The sequence below is a fragment of the Acomys russatus genome, chromosome 15 (assembly GCF_903995435.1).
Source record: "Acomys russatus chromosome 15, mAcoRus1.1, whole genome shotgun sequence".
NCBI lineage: Eukaryota > Metazoa > Chordata > Mammalia > Rodentia > Muridae > Acomys > Acomys russatus.
The window spans coordinates 375,841-399,945 of NC_067151.1; the positions used below are offsets into that span (position 1 = coordinate 375,841).

Below are 24,105 nucleotides of genomic sequence, written 5' to 3' on the forward strand. Positions count from 1 at the left end.
TGTGGAGGTTCCTCAGGAAGAAGGAAACCAATCTTATCCAGGATTCAACTAGACCACTCCTCGCATATACTGAAGTGATGCTTCATCCTACCAAAAGGACACTTGCTCAACTATGTTCAACTATGAAAATAACCTAGATGTCCCTCAGCAGAAGAAGGAATAAAGAAAATGTAGTACATTTATAAAAATGGAGTATTACTCAGACATTTTAAAAACTGACATAATGAAATTCAAAGGTAAACTGATGGAACTAGAAAAAAATTATGTTGAGTGGAGAATCCCAGACTCACAAAGACATACATAGTATGAATTTGATTACTTGTAGATAGTATCTATTAAGTCAATGATAACTAAGCTTCAATCCGTAGAACCCAGAGATTAGTCATAGAGTAAGTGCCTACAGGGGACAGATAGATCTTCCTAGGAAAGGGAAATATAATAGAGAGTTATCAGTGGGTGAGAGAGGGGCTTAAATGGGAGGATTCTAGCTAAATGTGGGGAACAGGAGTGGAGACGGAGATAAGTGAGGGGATATAGGAAGAGACAACTAAAATTAATGGACATTTGGGGGGCAATACAGAACCCTAATACAATAGAAGCTTACATATATATATATATGTAGGGGTAGGACGAACTTGACAATTAGGAGGTGTGATCTTTCTGTAGTAGGGGTGGCTTTGTTGGAGGAAGTGTCGCTGGGGATGGGCTTTGGGGTTTCAAATGCTCTAACTAAGGCATATAGGAATTCCTAACCCTCCCATGAAAATTTCAAGACAATAGGTTGCTCTACATGAACTCACAGCAGTCCCATTGCTGAAGACAATACTTGCACAACTGTTTGTTTTCTAAGTAGAGGCATAAAGGGAGTGAATCAGATGGGAAGTGAAGAGGGGAAGAACTGGGTGGGGTAGAGGGAGACAGACCATAATCAGGGTATATTTTGTAGAAACAAATCTATTTTCAACAAATGGAAAAAAAATTAAAAGTGGGTCTTTGGAAGTTGTAACAAGCTAAGAAATTTTACAGCAGCCAATGCCTCTAGGCTCAGGGCAACCTCTACTATTAGTATCTGCTTATCTAAGCCTTCTTGTCTTGGCTGGAAAAGAAGAAACAGACCAGGGAATTTTAAAGATTTTAAAAATAGTTTTTAATGAAAAAAAAAAAAAACTACTTGCATCCTAGATTAGTAGCTGTGGACTCATTCTGCTTTCTTTCTTGCTCAGTGTGTGGGGTAGGACAGGGTACTTAGCTGGTATTCTTCTAGCTTCCTGTTTTCCATTTTCAAGTAGTATTTAATTATTTATTATTTATACTATTGCTAACTAGCCTGTGTGTGCCAGCCAAAGACTCTGAGATTTTTTTTTCATAACTGGTAAATGAAGCCATATGTGTTTGTGTGGCTGGATCCACTTTCTGTTTCACTGCATATTTCCCATGTGTGAATGAAATAGGATATCTATGCTTCCTGACTGCCAGACCAGCCTTATCCTCCTGTCTTGCTTTCCCTGACACAATGGAATTTACTGCCTGTGGAACTGTAAACCAAAATAAATATATTTTTTTTTAAAGTTGCTTTTGTCAGGGTATTTTAGCATAGCAACAGAAAAGTAACTAATACAATCATTATTGTGGTAATGCTAAATGGAACTATTGTCATTTTGAATATTAGTAAATAAGTGACATTCAAAGGAGATTGTTCCCTGTGTCAAAATTCCATTTCATTCATCTAGTTTATCCAGAAAATTAAATTCTTTAACATATAATCTACATATTCATATCTATCTATCTATATATCAATATATATCCATATATATATATATCCCCCCACACAGTTTTTACTCCTGAAACTAATAAGAAATTGTTTTGTTCAGTTGGCATCTCCTGTTGCCCTCCTTTTCACCACATGATCAGTAAATCCTACTCCTCTTTCCAAACCTCTCCCCTTGGAGGAAAGTGTTCACATTCCTGGCATTCCTGAGGACCCCTCTAACCCCCTTACCTGGACCCACCAGCTACATTCCTTAACATTCTTAACATCCCCCCTCCTCACCTGCCTTTGTCAGGGTGCCATTTCCTATGACGTTTACCCCTGAGGCTGCTGAACTAGTCCAGGAGCCCCAGTTCAGTTCGCAAATAAACCTGCCCTTTTTATCTGGCTTGGATTGGTTTATTTTGTTGGGGGAGATAGCCCATCACTTCTGACAATTGTTTTCAGAATTAGAATAAAAAGCAGTTTCAGTATTGAAGTGGTCTCCCTCCCACTGCACCCACTCACCAATTCTTCGTAGTTTGTAGGCAGCTTATAGTCATAGGAGTAAGGGTAGAGCATCATCTGGGAGTATGAGTGGATTGTCAGATAGGCCTTGATGGAGGAAAGGTTTTTGCGGATAAAATCTGCCAGGGCCTTTGTTTCTTTTTCAGACTCTGGGGCTGGTCCGCAGTAAGTATCATCACACGGACTCCGAGAAGCTCCCACTTCTGCAAAAATGTGTATTGTTATTAATACACTACTGTGGTAACCCACTGAAGTTCTCTTAGAAGATGTTAGGTGTTTTAGTTTTTCAAGTTAGGAAGCTAAATAATATAAGGTGTTTTCTCAGGAGTCTTTACAACAACTTCTCATGAGTTTTCATCTGTCGTCCATTAATATCAATATTTGTGAAGAGAAGGAGCATCATTGTGTTCTGACTGTACTTCAGTCTGCACTGTATGTATGCATATACAGTGAGATCAAGACAGAGGATCAATAACTGGGATACATACTATCCTGTCCATGAAAAAAATCCTATGTTACTATAATCAATTAATTGCATCACAATTTTCTTTAAATGATTATTTGTTTAATAGTGTGTCTAAATGGTCATTATATTACGTCCTGTAGGCACACATGAATGGATTGTGTCAGGTGTGTGAATTGTGCAATTCCATAATTTAACATATCTAGAAACACAATACAGAGCTTTGCTCCATACCTTTTTTTTGGAGTGGATTGTACTTATGTATTTAAGAATATGTATATATACATATACATACATATTCATATACTTATATATGTAACAACAATTAATTTAAAAAAGAAGCAATGAATTCTTTTTCAGCATTGAAAACTAAATAAAATAGCATTTATTTTGCACACCCTGGGCTTATGACTATTAATTACATAGCCAGCTCTGTGATTTCGAGTATCATTTACAGTATATAATTTACAAGAAACCCTAGGAATACAAAATGCTACTAAAATTACTGAGCTGCCCTCAGTGTGGGATTTCTTTTTTTCTGGCATGATTTATTTTTTTTAAAAAATATATTTTATTAATTTATTCATATTACATTTCAATTGTTATCCCATCCCTGTATCTTTCCATTCCTCCCTCCCTCCCATTTTCCCCTTACTCCCCTCCCCTATGACTGTGACTGAGGGGAACCTCCTCCCTCTGTGTATGCTCATAGGGTATCAAGTCTCTTCTTGGTAGCCTGCTATCCTTTCTCTGAGCGCCACCAGGCCTCCTCATGCAGGGGCACCAGAGTTCATGTGAAAGTCAGACTCCACTCTCCACTCAACTATGGAGAATGTCCTGTCCATTGGCTAGATCTGGGTACGGGTTCAAAATTTATTGTGGACAAATGGATTGAACTAGAAATGATCACAATGAGTGAGTTAACCGAGAAGCAGAAAGAGTCAAATGGTATATACTCACTTATATCTGGACACTAGCCCAAGGGGTATGTCCCATGAAAGTCTTCACTTACCAGGAAAGTGGGACAGAGGGGAGGACTTCTTATTGGGACTCTAGGTGAGAGAAGCATGGGAGAATGGGGAAATAGAAGGATCCAGAGGGTCCTAGAAACCTACAAGACGAACATTATGATGGGCAGATCTGGGACCAAGGGTCCTGCTCAAACTATGGCACCAGCCAAGGACAATATGTGCAGTAAACTTCGAACTCCTACACAGATCTAGCCAATGCTTCATACCTTTTAATCAAATGAATTAACAAACCATTTTCTGTGCTTTGAGAAAGAATTCTAAAACATAAAACTTTATAGGTTTTTTTTTTGTTTTCAATATTGGTTTATTATTTTCTTATGCTACTTTATCTCTTATGCTTTTTAATGTATACAAAATGGTTAAGCACTATCTACTTACCACACCAACCAGCATTAAAATTTCTATTGGGGTCTACACCCACGCAGGAACTTCCAGCCTTAGTAGAGCGGGTTTTTCTCCACATTCGGCTCTGAAAGTAGATTATATAGTTAGATAAAAAGCACAGGAAGCAACAGTGTAAACTTTACAAGCCTGAGTTCACGTACCTTTGCCCAGGTGTAGACATAGCCATCAATGTTGAACACAGGGAGAACATAAAAGTCCAACTCATCAAGAAGCTCTGTCATATGGATCTCTTGTCCGTAGGTACGGATGGCCTGTATGCAAATAACAATGTGGGATTTCATGGAAGAATGCAATGGAATGATGGTACTAAAATTTACATGGCCCAAATGCATGCTTACTTTGGTCATAGAAGCTGGGTTCTCTGCCTCATGGCCAGCCTACATCTAAATCCAACTATTTCCTAGGCTTTCTCAGATAAAGTATTGCAAATTAATGTAGAAATCCTTTGAAGAAAAGAAATTAGATTTCATATAATAAATTCTTATATTTTAAGACCATATCAATGCAAGGTTTTATATTTAGAAAATAGCTATACAAATAATGTAGAGATAACGGGCAGATCTGGGCCCTGGGGTCCTACTCAAACTATGACACCAGCCAAGGAAAATATAGGCAGTAAACTTTGAACCCCTATCCAGACCTAGCCGATGGACAGGACATTTTCCACCATTGAGTGGAGAGTGAGATCTGACTTTCACATGAACTCTGGTGCCCTATTTCTGACCACGTCCCCTGGATTGGGAGGCCTGGTGGCACTCAGAGGAAGGATAGCAGTTTACAAAGAAGATACCCTAAGAGCCTATATAGGGGGAGGAGGTTCCTCCTCAGTCACAGACATAGCGGAAGGGAGTAGGGGGGAAGCAGGAGAGAGGGATGAATGGGAGGATACAAGGGATGGGCTAACAGTTGAGATGTAATATGAATAAATTAATAAAATAAAATTTAAAAAATAATGTAGGGAGTTCCAAAACATTTTATTTATTTATTTATTTGTTTATTCATTCTTTCATTCACTTTACATCCTGGTCATAGTCCTATACTTCCTTATTTCCCAACCCCACCTTCTCTATCTCCCCCATTACCTCCCCTATTCCTCAGAAAAGGGGAGTTCCCTTCCTAACCACCCCAGCTCATTAAATCACATTAGAAATGAAACTTTCCTCTTCCCCTATGGCCTAGGAAGGCAGTCTCACCAGGGAGAAGTAATTGAAAAGTTGGCAAGAGAGTCCATGTCAGAGAAAACCCCGGTTTGCCTTACTGGCATACCCACATGAAGCCTGAGCCATCAGGCACACCTTTGTAGGGTGCCTAGGTCCAGTCCATACAAGGTCCTTGGTGGGTGATTCAGTCTTAACAGTCTCCTCTGGGCCCTGATTAGTAAGCTTTTTTGGTCTTCTTGTGAGGCTCCTGTCACCTCCAGGTCCTTTTCTCCTTTTTTTTTTTTTTAAAGATTTATTCATTTATTTTATGTATTTGAGTGCTATGTTTTCATGTATCCCAGAAAAGGGATCAGATTCCATTACTGGTGGCTGTGAGCCACCAAGTTATCACTGGGAATTGAACTCAGAACCTCTGGAAGAGCAGCCGATACTCTTAGCCACTGAGTCCCAGTCCCCTCAAACATTCTTTATGTAATTTTCCCTAATGTTGTCAGTTTTTACAATCACAATATGGCATGGAACCACTATTATAAACTATACTTTAGACTTTATTTCAATTGTATCAGTGTTTCCAGTAATGCCCCCTTCCAGTTGTAGGACTCACCTTGCCCCTCCCTCCCTTTTTGTCTCTCTCTCTCCTGGATCTCATCGTGCCCAAAGTGCCTTAAACTTGTTATATATTGAGCTTGTCCTTGAATTTTTTATCCTCCTGCGTCCATATCCTGAATAATGGGATTACAAGTGTGTACCAGAATAGACAGTTGTCATATTTCCTCAGTCTACAATAATATATGGTAATTTCCAATCTTTCCTCATCTTTTATGACCTTCACATTGTTGAAAATCACTGGTCAGGCTGTTTGACAAATGTCTCAATTTGGACTTGCTTCATTGTTTTAACTGTTTTTTCTTACAAGTTTACAAAGGCTACCTTCTCACATGATATTAATATTTCATTTAATCCTGATGATATTATTCTTAAGAACTCAGTTAAAATAGTTTTTTGAAATTTCCTTTGTTTAAGTTTTTACTTTATAATTAATATATTTTGGGTGGAAGATACTTTGTGGCTCTGAAATATCTTATATTTTCTTAAAGTTTTGTAGGCAATTGTTTGCAACCTCCAGTGGCTTTTGCTGAAATCATTATTACCAAGATATTCTAAATGTGGTTTTGTTCATCATTTGTGCACATATTGGTTGTAATATCCTATAAGAAATGGTTATTTCTTCTTCATTTTTTATTAATGAAGTATCTATTTGTGTCGATATTAATGCATGAATTCTTGAAAACTTGAACATTTCATCTTACCAAGAGAACTCAATGATCAGTTGGGGATTTATCAATACTGATCAACTTTTAAAGGATGAATTACTATTTTAGCTGTCAACCAATCCACTAAACACAGGTGAGAAAGTATAATTTAGTGAAATTGAAATAAATGCATATAACTTAAAATGCATATCTAACCAAGGTCTGTTGACAAATGTTAAAATTAATTTCCCCCAATGGGAATGTGGAATTGGAGAGAGAGAGAGAGAGAGAGAGAGAGAGAGAGAGAGAGAGAGAGAGAGAGAGAGAGAGAGAGAGAGAGAGAGAGAGAGTTTGATTTTCTCATATTAGGCTATAAAGGAATTAATTCAACTTATTACTTTCTACTTCTTCAAGCAAAAATCACTTGGTCAACCCACCTCTCTCACAAACCACTGACAGAATGCAGGAGAAATCCACTCTCTTGCATGGAAACCACAATCCATGAAGATGGCAGGCTTATTTGGTTTAGGTTTGCCAACCTATTGTGAACAAAAGGAAAAGGAGAAATGTGATTCATCACATGACACTCAGGGCTTAACATCCTCTCCCTTTGGACTCAGTAGGTAAATCCTTACAGAGCTGTTCTTGTTTCTAGATAGTCACTGTGTTTAAGCTGAAAGCTTGCATCATTATTAGGTTTATCAAGCCTATATTGCCACAAAGAACCTTGATTAACCTGCTTACCTGTATTCTTACAGCATTTATTCTCAGCTACAGTTATTAGGTGACATGACTGATAGCTAGATGGCTAATTATAAGTAATTATGATTGTTGCTAGTTTTATAAACAAAATTTTCTTTTCTCCACTTATTTCTCATCTCTTCATTTTATCACTGGAATTGCATGACTAAAGTAGCATTGCGATGATGGAAACAAAGTGGTGATGTTCATTGTATGTGGTCTGGTAAGTGATAATGGCCTGACAGATGGCTTTCCAACAAAAGCTTGCAACTTGTAAACAGAATTGGAAGCCACATCTGTGAGAGGAGCCTTATATCAGCTTGACCATCCCTTAGACTGCATATAGGGATATGGTAAAATTTATAAGACTTCTCTTATTTTACTGGATTTTCTTTTTCTATAAATCAAAAGTAATTATGTAAAATGCATATAGAATAAAAGAATGTAAGGAATCTGAGCTATAGATTTTTTTCTTATAGATAAGCATGTCTGCGAAGCAGATGCTAGTGAATCAGAACTCATTGATTTAAATGAATTGTTACCTTGAGGAGATGCATGTTACGCCCTTCAAATGTGGTTCCAATGATGTCCTGAGAGATGAGGTCTGGTTTCTCGGTGACAACTTGTTTAACCCAAGCCTCTATCTACCAAATGGAATCATTATAGGATTAATGTGACATTGTTGGTACAATACCAACTCTTCCCAAAAGTATCAGAAATGGGGGTGCCCCATACCGTTTCCCACTTGTTGTACTTGGTGTAGCTGTGTCCAGTTGCACGGCTGTGGCTATCAAACTGGGCTTCCAGAGCAGTTCTCACGTTGCTTATCAATACCCTGTATGAATCAAAGTGTGTGTTTCCGAGTGTGAGCATATTCCCAGGGAACACATGAAACCAAGGGCCGCAGCTTTAGTAGATGCTGCTGTGCCTCCTACTGACTCTCACACTTCCTTCTGCCTTTTATTGAGGCTATTTAAGCTGAGATACTTAAGGGAGATTCTGGTATCAATCAGAAAAAGTGACCCATTAAGGACATGGAGGGGCATGTAGAAAATGAACTCTTCCAGGGCCCATACTTCATATACTTTCATGGTTTTCTTTGATACTCAGGCATTTGTCTTATAGCTTTGGGCATCCACACAACAGTATATATTTGATCAATATTTGTTTAATTTTTTTAAACACCAGATATTTTCCTGATTTTAGCACTGAACAAAAGCCCCATGTCCCAGAAACAAAATCATTACCACCAATGAGACATGAGAGTTGGCCACTGAGGGCCAGGCTTCATGATTTTAGGAAAACAACTTACTGGTTGAAAGTTCAGAAATATTAACAGCATTAAATATTTATTAGATAAGTGACACTGGGTTTAAAGAACTAGTGTCTCCTTTGCTCTTTGGCTGGCCTGAGAATCTAATAGTTCTATAGCAAGGCAATATTAAAATGGAAGAAAAAGAGCCCTAGGGGCCTGCCTATTCCTATAAATTCAGTTGAAAATTTCTATGAGCATGTGTGGTCATGTAGTTATCTTTATTGCCCACTCTACTTTCAGTAGGAAGTATGCTTGGGAGGGATAAAAGTATGACTATCAATGTCCTTGATCACTGAATATTACAAAACAAGATCAGTTTGCATAAACTTCTGTCATTCACAGTTCAGCCTTCCAGTCATTTTATCTGACATGAGAGAATTGCAGGCCCACATACAAGTCTCCTTTCCTTCTCATAGACTTAAGGGCCCCTATCAGGAACACCCTCTGAGTCTCTCATATAGTCTCCCTCCATTTGGTGAATTTGAGTATGAGCTTGTGTCTGTGGAAAATGCAATAAAATAATACTAAATAACTTATTTGAGTGCTTAGAAATTTCTTTCTTATGACTTAACTCTCTTAATATTTAAAAGATGAAAATAAACAAATCAAGAGTTTACCTGAACAAAGAAAATTTTCTTTGGAATAGTCATTAAAACTTTGTTAGTGAATTTGACTTCCTCAATTCATCAGGTCTCACTGGGCTGAGAGAAAGATATCAATATGGAAAGAACCTGATCTCCATGAGAATTTTGCAGCTCCTAGAGGCTGCCTGAATTCCTTTGCTAAGGTTGCCTCCTCCATCTCCAAAACCAGCAATGGCAAATCAAGTTCTTGCTTTGGGGATGAAGATGCAGACATTTGAGGGACCATCCTGATTATAATTGCTTTCTTTGTATTTGGCATCTAAACTAGGAGGTTAAAATTTGAGGAAGGAATCATGATTTCAGAATAAAATGCTCAAAGTAATGGTTTTGCTCAATTTATGTATTGACTTCTGAAAAATCAAGGACTCCCTGGGTTAATTTCATTATTTGAAAATGGGACTTTTGATTAGATGATACTCAATGCCCTTTTCAATTCTGAGATTAACAAAACCCCATTGGTCTTGGTTGTTTACATAGATGCCTTCAAAAGTAGGCACAAAATCTTTTTATTTACAACCTTTATAAACTAAGAAAACAGAAATACTAAATATTGGGCTAGAAAAAGATTTGGAAAGTGATCTTCAAGGAAAATTAATAATAAAAAGTCAGCAAGCAAAACAAAACAAAAATTTTAAAGCCAAAACCAACCAACTTGAAGAAAACTTTAAGAAAACAATTCTATTTTAATACCATGGAACAGAAAAAACAAATACGGCAAAGTACAGATGAATTTTTCTAAAAGGAAGAAGGATCCAGTAGAAATGGCAGGTGATTTATACTTTTACTTTTTATTTTCCCAGTGCTTGTGTCTGAGGCCAGGGCCTTGCATATGCAAGGTAAACATACGGTTGAGCTGTATTTCGCCTTTTTAATATATTAAGATGTGCTACATATGTAAGTTAGGGAAAATATATCCTAAGTTAGTTGCTCCTTAGAACTCCACAGACTTAAGACTTTCAGTAGACATCTCGTATTTAAAACTATAATCATGGCCGTTGCTGATATTTGACAATCAGTGTTGAGGGGAGGCAACAGCAAAGCTCACAGAACATAGAGATATCCTTTCAACACAGCTGACCTCAAGTTTCAATGATTAGAAGAGTACTTAGTAAGTTTGAAAGACTACTGATGGCATTTTATTTCAGGGAGAGCTATTCTTTTGTTCTTATTGTGTTAGACAACATTTTAATTAAGAATCATGACAATGAAGTATTGAAAAAGTTTTTGGAAAGAGCATCAGAAGATTTGTATCATTTAGAAATTTTTGTCAGATCATGAACTATTATGGAACAAAATTTAAAAATCTGTAAACTGTGGTTTTATATTCAATGCTGTATCCTTAACTATAGAGAGACTGGGAACTGGACATGGTTGATCAGGTTGAAATCCAGTGCTGACTACTTAAAGTCTGGGGCTTACCTCAAGTGATCCTTTGCAGCCTGTGGTTAGTTGCCTTTATTAGATTTATAACAAAGATCTACTTTAGCTGTATTAGAAAATATTATTAGAAACAACTAACTTCTATTGTAAATACTTAAAACAACACCTCTTTAGGGCATCATTGTGGCTTTAAAATATACAGACATATACTCTTTCATACACTTTTTATGATAGTGCTATTAAATTTCTTTTTATTTTTTAAGAACATGCAATCAAATTAGATCAATAAAGTACAGAACATTATGCCAGGAAAGGAAAGCAAGACATAGTGTAGTTTTATCCTCCCCCTCTACTCACACATTTTAGATTCTGGAAAGTGGATTATTAAATCACTGATATGTGACCATTATTCAAAGATACTTGCCCACCCAATTTTTTAATTTTATGAAAATATTATGTGTATGAGTATCTTGCCTGCATATATGTCTATGTACCATATGCCAGTAGTGCCCATGAAGTCCATAATGGGGCATTAGATGAATTGGAACTATAATTACAGATGGTTGTGAAACGCCTTCTGGGTACTGGGAATTGAACCCTGGGTCCTCTGCAGAGCAGCCAGTGCTCATAACTGCTGAGATATTTCTGTAGCTCTACATAGTTCTTCAATATGAAGAAAAACTTATGGGACAGGTAGTTAGCCAAACACAGTCTCACTCTGATTTGAATAAGGGGAAAATGACCTTTGTGGAGTCCTTAGGAAGGGATTTTGTATAGTACAAAAGTACAAAGGGTAAAATGTCTTCTACTGCCCACCAAAACTTTCTCTCAACTTAGCTTCAGACTAGAAACTACAGTTTGGCACTATTCCCAGTCTTTTTGTACTTAAGGATATAGTCTTGGCACATGAAACTACAGTTTATCCTGTTTTTAGGTATACATTTTGAAATTTGGCTCATGGTAAACTCATGGTCTGATCGAAATCATTGAATGATACAGGTAATGGGGAAGAGTGTGTAAATCACTAGACAGAGCTGAATCATATTCTGGCGGAACTTGTGCAGTTGATGGTGTCCGTATGCAAAAATGTGTTCTGCAAGTTCTTGCCAGTGAAAAACTAGCTGTCACAAATTAATTACTCTATGGAGTAGTGACAAGGTATTGTTTGTGGCTGCATAGTTACTGTGGAGTGATCTACCAGGATTCTTTGGGATTTTCTATTCAGAAAATTATATGCTGCAATATTTTCAGCAGAAATGCAAGCATCAACAAGATCTAATCCTTAAGGAACACTCTACAATGCACAAGACAATATGCACCTATACGCGAATGAAGTCTGCCACTAGCAAAAGGAAGGGAATCTTTTACTTAGTAATCTTAATGAAGACTGACTGGGGGCTTGGAATGATTTCACTGGTGTAATATAAACAGAATCAAGATCTCTAGTGATATAGTTCATTATCACTGCTCATTGTTTTTTGTGAGAATTCTATAGAAACCCATCTTTTAAAAAAGATTTATTTATTTATTTATTTATTTATTTATTATTGATACAGTATTCTGTCTGCATGTGTGCCTGCACACCAGATGAGGGCACCAGATCTCATTGTAGATGGTTGTGAGTCACGGTGTGGTTGCTGGGAATTGAACTCAGGACCATTGGAAGAACAGGAAGTGCTCTTAAACTCTGAGCCATCTCTTCAGCCCTAGAAACTCATCTTTAAGGAGGTTATTAAGGCGTCTCAAGCTGAGAGTTTAGAACTATAAGATAATAAGAATAAAATATCAGAAATGACTATTAACCATAATTTGCAATTTATAAGGTTATATTTTGCTTTTTAAAAAGATAGCCTCTTTAAGGTCACATTTTGATATTTTCTTCAGTAACTAAATAAGATAAGGCACAATATGGAGTGAAGCAGAAATACTCTATTGGGTTGAAAAGATGGCTCAGCAGTCAAGAACAGGCACTTCTCAAAGACCAGAGTTTGGTTCCTAGCACCTACATCAGAAGATCCACAGCAGCAAGAAACTCCATTTCCAGAGGATTTGACAGACTCTTCTGGCGTCTGTGAGCACTGCACTCGTATACACCCTCCCACAACACACTTACTCTTCAAATAAGTAAATAAAAAAGCAAGTACATTTTCCTTCTTTGAACAATAGTAAACTAGAGGAGAGCTCACAATAACAGTAATATTACAAGTGCAAATAATAGTATGTTGCTGATTAATCAGTGTTATCTTTGCTCATTATATACTCTTCCCATGGGTCAGGAAACTGAGCTTGGGAAGCTTAAGCAGATCTCAAGGCCTCATGACAGGAAGTTGCAGAGCAACGATGGGCTCTGGTCTGTTTTTCTCCAAAGAATTTTCTCTTTGTCTATGCTACTTCTGATGGGCGACACAAATTTTATAGTTGACTGCTAATGTGTTTCTTGACATGAGTACTATTTTCCACATTGTTAAGGTGCAAACAAATGAACAAACTAATTTCTGATGTTAAAATAATTTAGATCTTTTCTCAAAATATAATTAAGATTTAAATGTTCGGTCATGGATTGCTGGAAAAATAATTGACTATCCTGGATTGGAGCTCAAGGAGTTCTTTCTATTTCTTGGTCCTTCCCTGGAGGAAGTGCTCTGTATTGTCCTAAGATCAATTATTCTCTCCTCATCCTATACATGTCACTAAATCAGCATGTTTTTTTTTAAACTTCTAGCTTTAGCCTATCATTTGTTCTCTGTCTACATAGCTTTGAGTTCTCAACTGAAGCCTTATTTTAATGGTAATTTTTTCTCTTAGCCATAGATTTAATTTATTATGATTATTCTCTAGGTCTCTGATTTTTCTAACTTCTATCTTACACCACTGCCTTCTTCACTTAAAGTTTCTTCAAAATCATGAAAAGTCCTAGCCACCGTATGGAGACATAAAAATGTAATGGCTTTGAAGGGGCAGTCTAACGAGGTTAGCCCACTCCACGCTTGTTATTGAGAGTCTACATTCTTTTCTTTTGACCCTTTTTCATGTCTCATGATACTAGTAATAGGGTCTTTAAAAAGGATGTATTATCTTTAGACTTATTCTTAAACTAAAGGAATATGAGGAGCCTTCACTGCCCACAAGATGTGTGGTTGGTCACCCAGAGAGAGGATTTGATGATAAAGCTATATCCAGATGATAATAGTGTCTATGGTTCACTCTCTATATCATTCTTCTTTTTTTTTTTTTTTAATTTTACTTTTTTTTGAGACAGGATTTCTCCATGAAGCCCTGGATGTCCTGGAAGTCTCTCTGTAGGCCAAGCTTGCCTTGAACTCACAACGATATATCTGGCTCTGCCTCCTGAGTGCTGGGACTAAAGGTGTGTGCCACCACCACCCAGCTTCTATATTATTTATAAAGCAGTATTAGGTCGCATATTTGCCTGATTCAAGACTGAAAAACATTTTCATTTGAGCAATAACTGAACACAAAAGCCACTAAGTCTTAATCTATGGAGTCTAGGGCCAGCTCTGCCATTAACTTTTTGTGAAGGGAAATGTAGTATTTTCTTTTCCCTGGGTTTTTCAGAGGTTTAGGTAAAAGGGAAGAGATTTTTAATAGCTGTAGAGCATAAACTTACTCATAGTAAAATTCATTCTCCTCCAGAAAGTTCTCCACAGTGGCAACATCTTCTGCTTTAACATGAAAATCAACTGTTGTGAGAGGTTTCACTTGCGTAGCAGAATCTGGTTTCCAGAAATCAATCTGAATAAAAAGGTGATAAATATCTATAGTTCAATGGAAAATTAGAATTTGAGAGCATATTAATGCTCTAATCCATATAATTATCTTAGAACTTAAATCATTTAGGAAATCTTTTATAAATATCTCCCTTGAATTAATAAGGACCAACCAATTTGATGATGATAAAAATATCTACAAGGCTGGGGAGATGGTTTCATGGGTAAGAATGTTTTTTGCATAAATATGAGGACCTGAGTTAAACATGCATAGAATATATGCTATGAAGACAAGCTGAGTATGGTCGCATGTGCTATAACCCAGAGAGGGGTAGAGACAGGAGAATCACTAGGACTTGCTGGCCACCAGCCTCAGTCCAGGTTCAGTGAAAAAAATCCTGTCTTAAGGAAATATGGCAGAGAATGATAGAGTAGAAAACGACACCCCACTCTGTTCTCTGTGTGCACAGATGGGTGTATGTACTCTCACACACCACATTATCAAAAATACACATACCTACTCACACACAAATACATATAGACATATATAAAATTAAAACATTGATTATCAAGAAGCATGAATAACATAGTTGTTTCTCATAATACCCGTTAATTGCAGCATTCTCTAGCTGCCCTTTTCTGTTTTTCAAATTCATGGAACACTTGCTTATTATGATAGCAGTCTCTGTGGTAATGGATAAAACTGCCAAGCAATAAAAAATCCATTACAGACCAAAATGATAGTGTAGAGAAACTGAGCCTTACCTTAATTTAATAGACTTATTTTTCATAATCTTTGAATTTATTTCTATGAAAGTCACAGTAATATGAGCCCAAGAGAATCTTCCTGATGTGTTCTCTACTGTGACTAGAAACAAAATACTCTGGGGATCCAGTAGTACACTGAGATTCCTATCTTATTCATTAACTGTTATTGGAGCTTATTACATAATGGACTTTTGGTTGGTGACACAATAGTGGGTGAACCAAATATAGTATTTGTCTTCCCGAGGAAGACTTTAGAGAAAATAGAAATAATAGTGTGACTGATATATTTGATTTTTCTAATGCTATTATTTATTTATATGGAATCACAAATACCCATATTCATGGAAAAAACCAACTAGGTTCTACTTCCTTTTGTATGTATGCTTTGCTATTTATTGTTTACATTGAGCAGAGGCCTAGAAGTCTGAGATAAATCTGACATTGGCTTTTGATTTCCCATTGTGTCTTACTCAATACCTGTTTAGATGTTCACAAGCTAGTCTCAGGTGAAATTTTGAGATCTGGTGATACTTGGGATCATTTCTGGGAAACTTGTAAGTAAAACTGAGAAGAAGATTTTACAGCAGAAAATGAGGAGGAAAGATTTTAAGGTTACCAAGTTTCTGGTGTACTTACATGGAATCCAGTAACTATAGATGGTCCTGCTGAACTTGAAATCACTGTACTAGTCCAATGGATGGGGGCTATACAGGATGCTAAGTCAGTGTAATTCTAACAAGAAGGATTCTAGAAGAGTGAGTATGGCTATAACAGATACTTGAAAGGATGTTTTATCAGTGTGTAGAAAAAGATTGGTTAGAGAAGAAAGCTGAAGTGGGAGGCTTGCAGCTAAAATGAAAGTGGTAACAGTTATAAAGGTATTCCACCACAAGCACAGAGGAAGCTGGGGTATAGAGACAAAGCAAGCACTGTAAAGTAAAAGGCTTTGACAACAGAAGAGAAAAGTTTGTTCTTTGTTTTGTTTTTTTGTATTTGTTTATTTATTTTTGAGATAGGGCTTTTCTTTGTAACAGTCCTAGTTGACCTGGAAGTCACTTTTCTATGCCAGTTTAGCCTCAAACTCACAGAAGTCTTCCTGCCGTTGCCTCCTGAGTGCTGGGATAAAAGGTATGAGTCACCACACCTGGCATAGAAAGTCCATTTTTGAACATTAGCTTTAAATTTGTGTTTCTGTCCTTTCAATGTCATCTCATTTGTAGACACAGGGACTTAGCAGTGGAGTCCTCAAAGTGTTGGTAGCCAAAGTTGACAGAGTCTATCTCATTTGTAATTACTGGGGCCTGTATAGTCTGCTCTAAACCCTTCAAGAGCCATGTCTCTTCGGGGGCTCTTTTTCCCAGAAACAGGAAAAGTCAAATATATGCTCCAGGTTGACAGGAAGTGCTGTGGAAATAACTCAGGACATGTACTGAGTACATGACCTTGGGAAATAACTGTCTAGGTTTCCAACCAGCATACATGGGATAATTTTGAAATGCATGGTTTGTATCATATCCTGAAGGTTTCCTGTGTGCTAAGCTCCAGTTATCTTTTGTGACAGTGGTTTAATAATGCTGTGTTGACTATGTTTTTTCCCCTTCATCACCCCTATCCTATGTTTGTTTTTTTTTTTTTTTTGTGCTCAGTGCACTTTTCAAATGAGAACTTTAAAAAAAAATTTTGAATCAGGGTCTGTTCTAGAAGAGTTTTTATAAAGGTGTTAATTTTCCACTCAGAGCAACAAAAGCTTGCATGATATGTTTGGTGATGATGATTCTAATATAACCTTCCTTTTATTATGAACCTGAAAATTATTTTTTTCTGACTTCATCACTTCCTACTCATTTTCTTAGCTCTGTCAGATATTAGAACACTATAGGGTCTGTGTAGAGATTTCCATGAATGTGTCCTTAAGAATAGTGGATTCTTTAAGAGAACTTATTATAATGTTTGACAAAACTTGCAGACCTCATTTGAGGCTGCTCAATATTTTCAGTTTGAAGAGCTAAATATAATGCAGCATTCGAGTTCTTGTCCCTCAGTGGGAAAGCTCTGGGCTTGGTATGATTTCTATCCCTGCAAAACAAAACAAAAATAGAAACAAAATTTCTACTTGATGTGGAGAACATTGGTGCCATCTGAATCAGATCTGTGAATATCCACTCATGTCAAACACTGTAAGTGTGATGCAGACCTCAAATCCTGGAGATAGACACATTGCTTCCTAGGAAAACGAACCAGAAGACTGCATTCCTACAGCAGTTACCAATCACCATGTAGTTATAAATGAGAAACTCAAAAATATAAGGAGAGAGTGAATTCAGGAATTATAGTACATGAGAATGAGAAATAGGAAAGTGAGGCAAAATGTGAAAAATTGAGTTATATAGGCTATTGTTATAAAACTGAAGTTATAAAATGATACTACAGAGCAGTGAGTGACAGATTCACATGAAACATTTCTTGGGTGATAAAAGGAGCTATCTTTAAGTGATAATCTTGTGAGAGTATCAGGCTAGTCAGTAAGATGATAGGTAACTTGAATCCTTTCTAAAATATGGTACTGGACTAGCACAAAGGTGAGATAAACTAAGGGATAAACCTGAAGTTCAGTCTGGCTATGTTGCTCAATTGATAGAGTGCTAGCTGGACACAAAGCTCTGGATCTAGTCTCTAGCCCTGCAAAAAACCATACATAATTGCATATGCCTCTAATCTCAGTACTTGGAAGGGGAAAGCCAGAAGATAAGAAGTTCAAAGCCATTCTCTGTGATGTAGCATGATCAAGGACAGTCTGGGCTACATGAGACCTTTTCTCTCCTTTTAGAGGCTTTTGAGGGAAAGTTCTGCAGATAAAAACACACATACTGGTACTATGGATTTTGAGCTTTTACAAATATGCACAGATTTGTTTCACACTGTGACTGGTTGGAAGTCAAACACCTAGTATTTCTCTCATTTATATTGAGAATTTTGTTTTCTTGAGTAGAAGTAAAGCAATTTATACTATAGACTTAATTCCGAGAACAGGAAGAAACTTTATGATATGTCAACAATAAAGGAGATAGTGATAATGTTACTCTAGACAGATAAAAATATACTTAAAACCCCAGAAACAGAGAATGTAGGAAAACCCAGAGGATAGATAGTAACTTTTACTATACATATCTTGATTTCTTAAGAGGACCAATATAATGTGAGTGCAAGTAGTAAAATAAAACCTTCACTCTGCAATTTCAAGTGATGACAGAAAGTGCTGAAGTACAATGTGGCTATGATCCTTCAACACAGTGAGCTCTTAAAAGGACATGCTCAAAAGCTTGGAGGAAGGACACACTGGCCAAGGATAAACAAAAGACTAGATGCCCCTTTGATGATCTTATCAGGAAGGCTACATCCCAGAATACACCACACCTACATGATCACTAAAGAGAATTTAAATCTTTTAAAAATTTACATTGGAAATAAAGAAAAATATAAGAAAGAAACATGTCTCGAGCATGTTACTTCCCCCGGAGGAGAGCTGGCCTTTTTAACACTTCTTTGGCTTCCACTTTTTCCAAGATTTTTCAACTTTCAAAGAGAATGCTGAGGTTCAAGGCAGATAAGGATAGAACTGATTATACTGCCATAGAAACTGTACCCAAAAGCTCCATCCAATGACAGCAGCCATTAAGTAGTTACATGGTACTTCCTAATTATTTCCAAGGGGCATACTTATATTCTAATTTAAACTCTTGCAGTAGCTCTAAGAGGAAGATAATATTATCACCATTACAAATATAACAGGTGATGTGCAGAGAGGAGCACAACACTAGCTATAAGTAGTATGGCCAGAAACTTAACCAAGTGAATCTGACATCAGTCCCTGTGGTTGACCACAATAAAATAAGACAATTTAGGTGATTAAAACAATATGGAAGACAGGAGTGCAGTATTGAGGAATCAAAAAGTTCCAGGGATCACTGGGGAATGAAGGAGTTCTTTGGGAAATAAATGAAGCAGAAGTGATAGCCCCTGGGATTTGTCATTGTCATTGTCATTGTCTGTCCAGCTGCAGAGCCAACTGGAAGCTGATGGACCATGAAAGCTCAAACAAAAGAGGGGTGACTCCTGGGAGGTAGCATGGATTAAAGCAAGAATAAGTCAGGCTCAGTTAGCTTCAACTGAAAACTGTAAGATTCCAATACTAGCCTGGTAGAATCTTGATCTCAGGGAAGCATTTCATAAAATACCTGTACTGATATGCCTTCTTATAAGCCAGAAAGCCACACAGTGCTGTATCAAGGTAACACCCCACTTATATTAGGTAGCTGAGCATACTTATCCTAAAGAGAACAAGCTGATGAATCACTTTGATTATTTAATGCCATACACAGTACATTGGAGACTGATGACAAATATATATTGATTAAATGAACTGTAATGAAGTCTCTTTGTGTGGACTCCTTACTGACCCAATGTTTCCTTCACCTATGAAATACATAAATTAAGAAATCATGCTTGGTTAGGCATGATGGCCTGTAATCCCAGCACTCTAGGAGTCAGAGGCAGGAGCATCTCTGTGAATTTGAGGCTAGCCTTGTCTACAAAGAGAGTCCAGGACAGCCAGGGTTACACAGAGGAACCCTGTCTTGGAAAAAGCACACTAACACCAAAAAACTGAAGACCATTCCTCCCCCGCCAAAAAAAAAGAGAAAGAAAGAAGAGAGAGAGAGAGAGAGAGAGAGAGAGAGAGAGAGAGAGAGAGAGAGAGAGAGAAACAGATAGACAGCAGACAGTGAGAGAGAAAGAAGGAGAAAGAAATTATGCATGATGGAGGTGAGAGATGGCTTAGAGATTAAAAGCACTGGATGCCTGCACTTCCACAGGTGCTGGCTCTGATTCCTAGGACCAACATGGTGGTTTACAACCATCTGTAACTCCAATCCTGGAGGATCTGATCTTATTCAAAGGATTTTAGCATGCTGAAAATAGGCTATAAAAATAAAATTTAGCAAAACAAGTATAAAATCCTGAAATTATATTAAAAATATACAAGTGCAGTAAAGACAGGACAACTTGTTTGAGGGTGATTTCTGTGAGAAAAAAAATAATGGTTTGTATCAGATCTAAATTTAATAGAAGTAGAGTGTGCTTTAAGATCCTTAAGGTGTGGGAAAAGTATGTTAGGTCCCAGTAATAAATGTCTGTTTTACAAACAAAGGCAGGAAATAGACCTGTAGCATGTATCCAGCACACTGCCAATTTAGAAGGACACATTTTGAAAAAGAAATAGAAAGATTCAGCTGTTTCCAGATTTGACCAGAATGCTCCAGACTCTAAGTTAATACTAGGAGAAATGATAGAAAGGCACAGAAAAGATATATTTTGGAGGTAACTCATAGTTAGCTCAGTTGGTTCTAACAAGTCAAAGTCGGTAGGAATGTACCTTCCATCTTGATGCACTAAAATGGAACACAGTGTAATATGTTCCCATTGTCCCTGAAAACAATTAAACAAGTTTTCATCAAGGTTGGGAGGCAGGGGTGCTACTTCCTAGAAGAAAATTCGAGATTTGAAAGAAAGGTTAGAATAGGTGATTTTATATTCATTTTCAACTTAAAAGTTCACATTTTATGATTATGACACTTCCTACCATTTACTTCATTTCTCTACATCTGACAATAGATGAACGGATGGGTGGGTGACACCTGGGAGCTAGGACATTGTTTTAGGTCATATAGTCAAGGAAAAGCAGCACTGACCTATGTGGTGCTATCTATACTGAGGGTAAGATTTTTGCTATACTGTATGTGTAATTAAAATGTATATTCCAACCACATAGACATTTTTTGGGTAGCAAATTTCATTTTTTTTAAAACAAAAGAATAATATGGAAATTGCTTGTGCTTTTTACTCTTTTTCTCCCTCATATCATTAAGGCAGCCAGAATCAAGGTCAGGAAAATTCAAGTTGTATGATTAGGAATCAAAGAAAATCAAAGAGAAAAGACTACACATGGGATATGGAAGTGAATTTGAAGTTGAACAAAAGCCCAGTTTTTTAGTCAGTTTCAAATTGGTCATTTTTCTCTTTTGTCTTGGAAGGGAAGTGACTTGCATGTTAGATGTTCCATGACCTTCAAGACAACTCATCTAACTGTCATTGTCAGTTCTTCTAAAAGGTTGTGCAGATTTATAACACCACAGGGCCTGTCACAATCTAATTTAAGCAGCAAAAGAAAGCACCGTGGCATTAAGTATTTTCCAAGTTTTATTTCTTGCTTCTAAAAATCCTGCAGGGAGTATTTCATATCATTGTTATTTGATAGATTCAGACAGAGTAAGGCAGGTTTTAATGTTAGTGTAAATTAGAGAACTGTTACTTTACCTGTTTGGTGTTGGCCAGCTCCTGAATTAAGTTGATGTCATCTTCATCATGTACACTAACACGGAACACCCGGTTGCTAAATGGTAAAAATAATGAATAGAAAGTTCAATTTCAGCAATGTGTCCAAAAGCTAGTAAAACTTACATTGTACAGAATTATGAACTTACCCATCAAGTTGATCCTCAGAAGCATGAGCCAGGGCCACACTCACCAGAGCCAGTAGCAGCAACATAGTGCTTGACTAGGACTACCAGGAAACCTGAGTACGTCTGCATTTATAACCCAGAATGTTCCTTCTGTTCCTCTCCAGAATGAAAAAAAAGGGGCATTATCAGATCTTGATTAATAATTTTCCTGGCACAGTAACCTTGGTAGGCATTTAAAGTCTAGGAAGTTATCTTTTTCAACACCTGTAGAAAGAGCAAATGGTCTCACGTTCAACTGGTTTAATTTACACATTAAAGCTAGAATCATTTTTTTGGGGGGGATGTTAAATAAAATCTATGTTGTAGTTTTTTATTTTCATTTTAAATTGAGATCTACATACACCAAGTAAGGTAGATTTAATATGTTTAATGGGCTTTAGCAAAAGGCAAAAGACATTTCGTAGCTAAAAGTTCCATTGGAACTTTTCTTTGAATATACTTAAACTTTTTTCAAGCAATTACTATCAAAGTTTTAATTTTTTATATTAATTTTGCCCATTCAAGCTTCACATAAATGAGATTATTTTTACTGTGTACATTCCTTTGTATAACAACTTATATTATGTCTTTAGATTAATCATTTTTTCTTTATAATATTCCTGTCTTTCTACTCATAAGTACTACTTCACTGTACAAGCATACTCCCTTTCTAACTGGTTTCTGACTAGTGAATACTGGTATCAGTTGCAACTTTGTGCTACTATAAATAATACTTGAATAAACATTTCGCACATGTCTTTTTGTTGGCACATGCTTTCATTTGCACAGCACATAGTTATCTGGGTGGAATTGGTGAACAATAATTTAGATTCAGGATTAACATGATCCTATTAAACATTTCCCATGTGGTTTGCATGGTCTTAGGCTTTGACTAGTTGCTCTGAATTCTCTACATTTGTCACTTTTCACTTTGATAATTCTAGTAACTGTGAAGTAACTTCAAAATGACTGTAATTTGCATGTTCACAATGCTTTAAAATGCTCAACACCTTTTCATATGTTTAATGGTCATTAGTAAATCTGGTTTTATGATGTATCCACTGAACTATTTTGAAAACAAATTCATATTTTCTTATTCTCTTCATGTTTTGTAGGACTTCTTTACATATCTAGATTATACATACTTTTATAATAATAATAATAATAATTATTATTATTATTATTATTATTATTATTATTATTATTAATGTATGTGGGCTTCTTTACATAGCTTGAATACATGTTCTTTAAAATTTTTTATTTGTGTGCCTGTGCACACATATATGTCTGCAATGGTATGTGCATGCCACAATGTGCATGAAGTCAAAGGACAACTTTCAGGAATATATCCTATCTTTCCACTGTGGGTTGTGAAGGATGAAGGCCAGGTAGATTTGGCTATAGCAGCAGGTGATTTTTTTTTATCTACTGAGCCATCTAATACATGGTTATTGTTAGAAATCTATGCTGTAAATATTTCTTCCCTGTAAATGTCATGCCCAGATCAAAAGATCCCCAAAGACTATTCAGGATCCACTTCTGATGCAAGTGTACAAGGGTTGTTTACTCAAGCCTGGGCAGGAACTCGTCCCTCACCAACACAGCAGATTGGGAATGAGAGCCCTGAGTTTAGAAAATATGTGTTTTTTTTTTTTTATAGGTTTAGACAAAGAAATGGGTTTTACAGTATATGATTGGATGACATTTGGACAGACAGACATGTCTGTCTCTGATTGGTGGTTGTTATGTTCCAGATTGTTTGTAATCAGTTTGACCAGCAGAAACTATATTTGGACTCTGGGTGCTATTTATTTATTTATTTATTTATTTATTTAAAAGATTGGGATATTCAGTAGATCCAGCTTCCTTTCCTTGCTGAATTACTTTGGATTCTTTGTTAAAATATATTCATCATGCGTATGTGAGTTCATTTATGGATTTCCTGTTATATTGCATAAAACTATTGATCTAATGTGAGACATTGCTGCCTTGATTATAATTTTTTAGATGGCTTTGTCCATTCAGTTTTGAAACTTTATTTATTTATTTATTTATTTTTACTATTTGGAGAGCTAGATTTTATTTTTTATTTAATTTTAATTTTATTAATTTATTCAGGTTATAACTCAGTTGTTATTCCATCACTTGTATCATCCCATTCCTCCCTCCCCTCCCTTAGATCTATGACCGAGGGGGACCTCCTCCCCCACTATATGGCCATAGGCTATCAAGTCTCATCTTGGCAGCCTGCTATTCTTTCTTTGAGTGCTATCAGACCTCCCCAGCAAGGGGAGGTGGTCAAATATGGAGCACCAGAGTTCATGTCAAAGTCAGTTGTTGCTCTCCACATAACTGTGGAGAATGTCCTGTCCATTGGGTAGATCA

At 36.7% G+C, this 24,105-nt stretch overlaps 2 protein-coding genes across 2 annotated transcripts in view; one reads left to right on the forward strand and one right to left on the reverse strand.

The window, feature by feature from the left end:
* Cpb1 (carboxypeptidase B1) overlaps window positions 1-21,771 on the reverse strand; it is a 30,950-nt gene extending 9,179 nt beyond the window's left edge. The window contains exons 1-9 of the mRNA XM_051156961.1: window positions 21,703-21,771; window positions 21,536-21,611; window positions 14,296-14,420; window positions 8,064-8,163; window positions 7,871-7,972; window positions 7,025-7,126; window positions 4,315-4,425; window positions 4,148-4,238; window positions 2,276-2,478 (exon numbers count right to left, since the gene is read on the reverse strand). Coding sequence (XP_051012918.1) covers window positions 2,276-2,478; window positions 4,148-4,238; window positions 4,315-4,425; window positions 7,025-7,126; window positions 7,871-7,972; window positions 8,064-8,163; window positions 14,296-14,420; window positions 21,536-21,611; window positions 21,703-21,767 — 975 coding nt within the window. The 5' untranslated portion in view covers window positions 21,768-21,771. The remainder of the gene's footprint in view (window positions 1-2,275; window positions 2,479-4,147; window positions 4,239-4,314; window positions 4,426-7,024; window positions 7,127-7,870; window positions 7,973-8,063; window positions 8,164-14,295; window positions 14,421-21,535; window positions 21,612-21,702) is intronic.
* Hltf (helicase like transcription factor) overlaps window positions 1-24,105 on the forward strand; it is a 674,625-nt gene that overhangs the window by 206,015 nt on the left and 444,505 nt on the right. The gene's annotated exons all lie outside the window — the stretch shown is intronic.